The sequence below is a fragment of the Hipposideros armiger genome, unplaced genomic scaffold (genome assembly GCF_001890085.2).
Source record: "Hipposideros armiger isolate ML-2016 unplaced genomic scaffold, ASM189008v1 scaffold_117, whole genome shotgun sequence".
Lineage (NCBI taxonomy): Eukaryota > Metazoa > Chordata > Mammalia > Chiroptera > Hipposideridae > Hipposideros > Hipposideros armiger.
This window is the reverse complement of record NW_017731467.1, coordinates 2,020,959-2,029,844: the sequence shown is the minus strand read 5'-3', so window position 1 is coordinate 2,029,844 and position 8,886 is coordinate 2,020,959. Positions and strand designations below refer to the sequence as shown.

Genomic DNA, 8,886 nt, shown 5'->3' with positions numbered 1-8,886 from the left:
AGGTATTTCCAGATTGAATTACTTGGGTTTCTCAATGCAGCATCACTCAGGTCTATGGTCCCCCAATTTGAAGGGCAGTTGGTGGATTGAGTTCTTGTTTCAGCAGAGACCATGATAGTAATTGATTTTTCAATCACTATACCTAAACTGTTGCTGATATAGCTCATGCTATGGTTCTGGACAGCCTCCCTAGGGGTCTGATGGTTAACCAGGCAGGAAGACCCTAGCCTTGGGCCCCAGCTGAAGAGGAGAATGCTTGCATTGAGTTTTCATATTGGTTTCGTTGACTACCCAGGCATAGCCACATAGGATGCATGTTAAGTATTGAGCACTCTAAAAAAGTTTACCTAAGCAATATAATACCTGAACGACTGTCCTTTATGGTACTTTCCTTTGTACATTATGTACTTGTTCAAAGTGATACCACATTTATACTCAACATTTTTTAAAATTGCCATCAGGGCCAATTAGTGATCCATATAAGAATATCATTTTATGGAAATATTAATTACTCTTATTACTGATCATGGATCTGACCATTTCTTTTGATCTTTACAAATAGAAATTGATCTCAAGAGCTAAAGATGCCCTGTCACTAGGGACATTTAAAAAACCATGCCTCAAGCTCTGACAGCAACAATCAAAACAGAGTTCTAAAAGTTAACTTTGACCAATGTCAAAGTCATCCTGATGATTATGTAGCTTCCAAGAAGATGACTTTTGAAGGAGAAAACACTCATTTGGATGAGTTATAACGTATTTACTAGAAACTAATTATACCATTTTATAGAACATTAAATAAGTCAGGTATAGATAGTATGATGAGTTATGCTATTCACCTAGTAAAAATGGAATGTATGTTTTTGTCATTATAAAATGCATTCTTCAATAAAGGTAACAGCATTTCTGATGAAAGTTGGATCTAAGAATAGCTCTACTACAAAGTTCAGAAAAGTCACCCTAGGGGGAAAATGCTTAACAGTTTGTATTTAAAGAGCTTCCTTAAATATATTTCTGTTACTCATTGCATAAGACCTTATATATAATTCATGTTTATTTATAATTACTTGAGCGAGGAGTATTAAACTTTTGGAATTGCAAATTATTAACTTTTTAAGGTTGTACTATGAAAGCTAATTTCAGCAGATAAATACAGGGCTTGTAGCAGCTTGTTTGATGGAAGAAAATTTTAGTAAGTAGGTCATAGCTCTCTCCATTAGGGAGGAAATACAGCCTTTCCTTCTTCTTCCCCCTCTCCCCTCTAATTCATATCAATCTGTCCACTTTGGTCTCCAGATGACCAACGTTACCCACAGCTACTGACAGAGGAATTTTGCTCTATTTGCTTTTGATTGCTGGTGGCTTTTTGATTTGGTGTTATGTTCCATTAAAGCCAGGCCCATCTAATAACTGGAAAACATTCTTGCTGGTTCTTTTCCTTTCTGTCTCTAGGCCTAACTCTCCAGACTTATAGCAGGGTAGGAAAGGAGGAAAAAAACCTACTTTTCCTATTTTCTTCAAAGCCTGTGAAACATGACTTTTTCCCCCTTAGCTTTTTCCAATTCACTGCGTCTGAGGGATGTAACTCATAACCTGTGAAGATAGATTTTTTCCTGTGTATCGTCTTAGGAAAAACAGTTGCCACTCCCTTTACATTTTACCCTCTCCTTTCCCACCTCTCCAGAATCACTGCCCTGGAAGGATGCCCAGTGCTCCCTTTCACTTGTCTTCCCTGTTTTTTGTTTTTTTCTAAAAAATATTTTATTGGGGAATTGGGGGAGGGGAACAGCGTTGGGGAATCAAGGAAGGGGAACAGACAAGTTGCTGTCCTTTTGTTCTTCAGTCTAGTTGTAGAGGATGTCACTTCACTGGCCCATGTTGGTATTGTGATTATTGCGTTTTTTCTAGCTGAGGCAGATGGGTTACTGGCCATTGGACGGCTGCTCACTGCAGCTCATGGCAGCTTACGACCGCTGCTGGCCACTCACGGTAGCTTATGGCAGACCACTGCAGCCCCATTGCAGCCTACGCCATCGCTGGCGACTCATGGCAGCCCAGCTCCAGGTAGAGCTGTTGTTCATCATCTTAGCTGTAGAGGGCACAGAGTCACTGGCCCATGTGAGATCTGAACTGGCAGCCCTGCTGCTCAGAGCTTGAGCTCCCAAGCCAACTCTTTTTTTTTTTTTTTTTTAAGATTTTTACTGGGGAATTGGGGGATGGGAACAGCACTGGGGAATTGGGGGAAGGGGAACAGACAAGTTGCTGTCCTTTTGTTCTTNTATGTGAGATCGTAGCCTATAAAATAACTCTCAGGTTAATTTCACTATAATGCCTGAAGTATTTTGGGGCTCCTGAGAACAGTTTGAAAAACACTTTTGTACACCAGTTGTATTGTCAAGTGAAACTTGCCCATGTATATATTTATGATTTTTTTCTTGATAAATAAATGTAGGCTTTTTTTTTTTTTTTTTTTTTTTTTTTAAGCTGAGCCATCCTGCTACCTATTGGTAGCTCAGTGGCTGCTCAGCTCGGGCCGGAACTCGAACCACTGTTGCTCAGAGCTCAAACTCTTGTGCGAGGTCTTAACCAACTGAGCCACTCGGTTGGCCCAAATGTAGGCTTTTGATCCTTTAAGTCTTAAAAAGTAATGGGATCTTTTGAACCTGTTGACGTAAGAAATGTCCAAATCTGTAGAGAATTTGTATAAGAGTTTATTTGCACCAGAGTGATCATTGCTGGGAAGCAAGACCTTAAATGCTCTGGAGAATGACAGTTTTGCACTTTCTTTTGTAGATTTGTGATTAAGATGGAACATAAGGAAGATTATATGAAGGTGAGAGAAAGCAAGGCAGAGATTGGATTACAGGATAGTTAACTATACCATGTGTTCTCTTCAGGGTGGTTAAGCTTTTCAGGGGTCTGAAAAAAAGCATTTCAAAGGTGTGTTAACCTAGATGTACAAAAAAAAATGGGCAAAAAACAATGGACAGGGCTTAAGACAAAAGATAAACCTTTCACTACAAAGTTACATGCCTGGGGTGTGACTACCTACCAAGATCTGCCCAGTTAGGAATCTGTGATCAGATCACCCTGTGAGGTTACTCTTGGTTCATTGCACTTGTACATACCCCCTTTTTTGTCCACAAACCTGAGATGTGTTTTATAATTAAGTGTGCAAATTTCAACCATATTCATGTTTTTCTTTCAAGTTAAAGAGGAAAAAGCAAGTTACTCCAGAAAAACCTGTAAAGAAACAAAAGACTGGTGAAACTTCAAGAGCCCTGTCATCTTCAAAGCAGAGTAGCAGCAGCAGAGATGATAACATGTTTCAGGTAAAGTTGGTTATTTTCTTAGATCCAGAGGCTTTATTATCTGACTTAGTCTGAAGAATGATGACAGTTTCTTAATCTGATAATGCATAATCTTTTATGTATGTTATCGTCCTCGACTAAAGGTATTTGTTGAAATATAAGAACAAGTTAGTGGAAATGAAAGTGCTTTATTTCTAGTGCAATAGGAGCTAGGTTATTGTTAAAATCTAGAAGTCTTTAGTTTTGCTATATTTAAAACAATTTTAATTTAAAAGCTATAGAAATCCAAAAGAAGAAATTGAGAACTGCATATTTAGAAAGCAGTTTGGAGGAGGTAGGTCTATTGGGCTGTGACGTATGGACATATTATTGGAGAGGAAACAGCAGTATGACCTGCCTAGTTTTGACTTGGTGAAAACAGAAAAGGTGAGTGGGTTTACTGAAGTAGGTCCTCTCTGTATATATAGTGAAGAATAAGGTTGAATAGTGAGGTAAATTGAGGGAAATTCAATAGAGGGATTTGATGAAATCATTCGGAGAGGAATAGTAGGGCTTTTTTTCTTGGGTGTCTTATCTTGTTTTATCATTATAAAAGAAGGATTTGTGGGGAGAGGTGATGGGGATAAACTGGCGGGAATAAATGGGTGCAGGTGAGATCTCTTGGGTAGTTGCAGGCCTTAATCTATATGTGAGGTGATAAGGGCTTAGATGNGGGGGGGGGGGGGCTAGGGAACTAGAGTCTCAGTTGCGATTGGAGGAAAGGTTTTGTCTCAGAAGAGTCTTCAAATTTTAGTTGTATTCCAGAGTAGAAAATCAGTGTAAAATATAATGAATTGTGAATTATGTATAACTTCGTGAACTCTGAATTAGTACTTGTTATTTGATGGCATAGTAAAAAATCCGAAGAAAATTAATGTATATAAAATATGAAAAAATAGGATTATAATGACAATTTAATTAGATATCAACCTCCGTATAGTGTACCTGTTCCTCGTGCTGTGTGAATGTTGTCATTTCCTGCAGTGAATAATTTTATGTTAGGTCTCATCAGTGAGACTATAGCAATGCTGAGAGGAATTATTAATATTTCTCCCTGGTTTTAACAGTGATTGCTGTCAGCTGCTTCTTGCAATGTATCCTACCCATAAACATCTAACTCAGCTAAAATGAAGTGTAAAAAGACCCATTGGTTTTGAGAAAGGTGTAGGAGTGTGAGATGTGTATGACATTTAGTTCTTTCTCCTTGCTGGGTTTAGAACACTTCATTCTGCATGTTATTTTCAACTTGGAAGAGCATAGATTAGAGTGTAACTTCTAGCATGTGCTCAGTATAACTACTCTAGTACCACCAAATGGTAGAATGAACCATGGAATGTCCTAAATTTTTGATTGGGGGAGTGTTAAATTGAAGGCAATAGAACAATTGTAAATTATCTACATAATGTATTTTTCTTTCAGAATGCCTAAATCAAAGGAACTGGTTTCTTCAAGCTCTTCTGGCAGCGATTCTGACAGTGAAGTTGACAAAAAGGTGACTATTATTGCGCCAAGTCATTTCTGTGATATTTAATTCAGCAATATTGCCCATATCCAGTTCTGAAGGGCGGCATGGCATATCAAAATCTTTAAATGAGAGCCTGGATGGTGCTTCTTAAAGTGTGGATGGCCCCTGGACTGCTTGACTAAACGGCCTCGAATGTTCGTATGTGCACACTTCAAGCCCCTACCTAAATCAGACTTGAGCATGTCTTTAGACTTCAACAGGTCCGTTAAAGACCCTAAAGCTGCAGAACCACTGCCTTAGACCTTATTGGAGTAGTATTGAAATTAGGCCAAAGCCACTATTTGCCATTATTTAGAAATCTGCCTAATCTGTAGGAGTTTTTTGTGTAGTAGTTGATCTAAATTACCTGAACTCCCTGAATGCAGATGTCGTTTTTGACAGCCTTCTCAGCCATTGATTTTTATCTAGCCCACAAGTATTACTTAAAATGTAGGCTTGGTACATTTTAAGTTAGAATGTTATTTACTGTGGTCCCCTTCCTTTGGGTTAAATCAACACCCAGCAAAGCTAACAGGAAATAACCCGTTTTTGACAACTGCGCTGCCGTAACCGTGCACCTCACATTTTAGTCAGAGCTTCCTTCCACACAGAACTGTCCTTTATCTCCTAGAAGCTTGCATAGTTGTGTCTCTGAGCTTAGTTGGCAGTGTTAGTTAATAGAGAACTTATGGGGGCCGGCTGAGTTGTGCGTTGGTTAAGAGTTGGCTTGGGATGCCAGTTCTGAGCAGCAGGGCCCTGATTCGGATCCCACATGAGGGCCAGTGACACTGTGCTCTCTACAGCTAAGATGGTGAACAACAGCTCGACCTGGAGCTGGGCTGTGGTGAGTCACCGGCAATGGCGTAGGCTGCAGCTCCTGCTGCAATGGGCTGCCATAAGCTACCGTGAGTGGCCAGCAGCCGGCTTGAGCAGCCGTCCAGTGGCCGGTGACCCATCTGCCTCAGCTGGGAAGAGCGCAATGATAATACCAACATGGGCCAGTGAAGTGACAGCCTCCACAACCAGACTGAAGAACAAAAGGACAGCAAATTGTCTTCCCCTTCCCTGGTTCCCCAATGCTGTCCCCCTCCCCCAATTTACCAATAAAATCTTTAAAAACAAACAAACAAANCGCTCACTGCAGCTGCTGGCCGCTCACGCTGGCTGCTGGCTACACACGGTAGCCCATGGCAACCCACTGCAGCAGTGGCTGCAGCCTATGCCATAGCCCGCGACCCACGGCAGCCCAGCTCCAGGTTGAGCTGTTGTTTAGCATCTTAGCTGTAGAGGGCAGTGTCACTGGCCCTCATATGTGGAATCCGAACTGGGGCCCTCTGGTATCCCAAGCCAGCTCTTAACCAAGCTACTCGGCTGGCCCACTTGTCTTCCCTTTTGCATATATGATCCAGATGGCCCCATCCTAGGTGTCCTAAAGACCTCTAACCATCCAGAGCCACCAATCCTTTAATATTAAAATGGAATGGTTGTTGCTACCATTTTATGTGCACAGGACCTCCATCATTCTCCATAAGTTTTCCAAAAATTTTCTGGAGGTGGTTATGTTCTAGTCATTCCAAGCTGTGGTCTGCTTCCCTATTTTAGCTTGGATGCTAAACCAAGGGCTACTGGCTTCCCCCTCTGTGCCCACCCCATCCCTGACACATAGCACTGCTCCTCTTCATTTATCTCTTGTTCCCCCCTTTTTGTGTGTTACAGGTACGGCTCTCATGCCACAAATTCAGGTTCAGGAAAAATGTGACTTTCTTGATTTTTCTAAGATTGTGTTTAACGATCACCATGGCAGCCAATGACAGAAACTTCATCTTAGCCAATTTCGGGTTAAACTCCTGATTTCTCCCCTTCTAAATTCTGGGCAGGGGTGGGGTGGCCTTATGTGGCATCAGAGCATCAAGGGTGGTGGTGGGGTATAGCCTATTTCCTCCCATCTGCCCATGCTGGTCTTCACTTAAGAGTTTACCTTGGGCCGGCTGAATGGCGTGTTGGTTAAGAACTGGCTTGGGATGCCAGAGGGCCCCGGTTCGGATCCCACAGATGAGGGCCAGTGACACTGCCCTCTACAACTAAGATGCTGAACAACAGCTCAACCTGGAGCTGGGCTGCCGTGAGTCGCCGACTGCGGAGTAGACTGCAGCCCCTGCTGCAGTGGGTTGCCATGGGCTACCGTGTGTCGCCAGCAGCCAGCATGAGCGGCCAACAGCTGCTGTGAGCTGCTGTCCAGAAGCCGGTGACTGATCTACGTCGCCCAGGAAGAGCGCAATGATGGTGCCAACTTGGGCCAGTGAAGCAACGTCCTCCACAACTAGACTGAAGAACAAAAGGACAGCAACTTGTCTGNCCTTGGTTTCAGTGGGTTCCTTCATATTCACTCCCAAGTGATATCCCTCAAGCGTAACCTGATCCCCATAGATTATGTTTGCCTTTTTGGAAGGGCCTAGAAAAGGAATTATACACTAAATATTTCGTTTTTAAAAAGTGGTCATCTAGTCTGACGCTGCACAAAGGAGTCGGCTAGAATTTTTGTATTGTCCTGTCCCGCAGTCTGCAGCTGAGCGAGTACAGGGTTGGCACCATGACTCATGCCCTGCATAGTCTCCCGCAACTTATTTAAGCTTGTTGACCCTTGGTTTTCTCATTTATGAAATGAGGAGAATAATCATTCTTACTTTGGAAAGTGCTTGTTAGAATGAGTCCTTAATATATGCAAAGTGCCTCCTGCAGTGCCTGGCACATAGTGGGTGCTTGATAAATGTGTGTTGGATGAATATAATAACTTTATATTCTTGGCAATAGTAGGCATTCATTAAACAAGTATTGAAATAATCTATTAGCTATATTCCTGTTTGTAGTATTGATTTCTCTTGCCTTCTGTTAACTACCGTACACTTCCAGGATTTCAGTAGAGGGGTAGAGGAGTGTGTGGCCCAGGACCTCTGCAAAAATTTTTTCCTCGTTCTGGAATTAAACACTGCTACTTTGGCTTCCTTCCTTTGGATTTTACCAACCAGAGTCAAATGGAGCGGGGGTGGGGGTCATTTCTGGTTAAATGGGCCAGAAGTGTGGATCTTTTTCAGCACGGACACTTCACTGTAATACAAGAAACATTTATGGAACAAGTGCAAAACTCAGTGCTTGTTATTCATGTTTTATTTGCTCCCTCATTCACTCAGAGGTCTGACCCAATCTTTGCTACATCTCACTTTCGAGGCAACTGTTCTGGCCGAGGGGCGGTTCCTTTAAGGCCCTGGAAAGGGTCTCGGTGTTGGTTTCGGCGGCTAGACCACGCCCCGTCACGTGTTTCAGAAGGGTGGAGCCTGCGTCTCGACTTCCGTCACGTCCGGTTGTCTGTCAGTCGCGAGCGAGCGAGCACAAGGTTGCTAGACTGAGCGGAGCGTGAGTACCCAGGACCCCGTCCCCACCCCCCAACTCCCCCATCAGGCCGAACCCCCACCCTCCCAGCTGGGCCGCGAGCTGCCAGCGGCCCTCCGCTCGTCTCGTGGGCAAATGGCCACGGGAAATGGCGGCGCTGCCCGACCTCCCCCTTACCCACTTCGGCCTCCCCGGACCCCCTCCTCCGTCTCCGATCCCTTCCTCCGTCACCGATCCCGCACCCTTTGCGCTGCAGTCCCCTCCACGCCAGAAGCTGGCCCTTGGGAGCGGCCCCGGGGCGGCCGGGGCGGCGGCCCCGGGCGGCGGGGCGCGGCCGGGCGCGAGGAGCCGCGGGGAGGGGGCCGGGGCGCCCCCGGGACAATGCAGCAGCGGCCGGGGCCCGGGAGGGGCGCGTGCTGGGCCTGCTTTTCTCCGAGGCCTCGCAGGAGCCCCCACCCCTCCTCCAGGGTGGGGAGGCGTTCTAGGGGAGCGAGAGTGCGAAACCCTTCGGAGGAGAGGGGGTGCGGCGGAGGGGGCTGGGGGCGGCGGACGGCTGGTTTGCTGGGGGTAGCGAATGCTTCGAGAGAAGAAAATGGCGCTTGCTGCTAGTCCCTCCTCTTCCCACACAGTCTCCTCCGCTCTTCG

General features: G+C 44.6%; 1 protein-coding gene across 1 annotated transcript in view; it reads left to right on the top strand.

Annotated features, from left to right (window-relative positions):
* The first annotated feature begins 2,797 nt into the window (after nt 1–2,797).
* Nucleotides 2,798–8,886, top strand: part of SUB1 (SUB1 regulator of transcription) — a 30,144-nt gene continuing 24,055 nt past the window's right edge. Inside the window, exons 1-2 of the mRNA XM_019647901.1 lie at nt 2,798–2,833; nt 3,210–3,332. Of these exons, the coding sequence (XP_019503446.1) occupies nt 2,807–2,833; nt 3,210–3,332 (150 nt within the window). The 5' untranslated portion in view covers nt 2,798–2,806. The remainder of the gene's footprint in view (nt 2,834–3,209; nt 3,333–8,886) is intronic.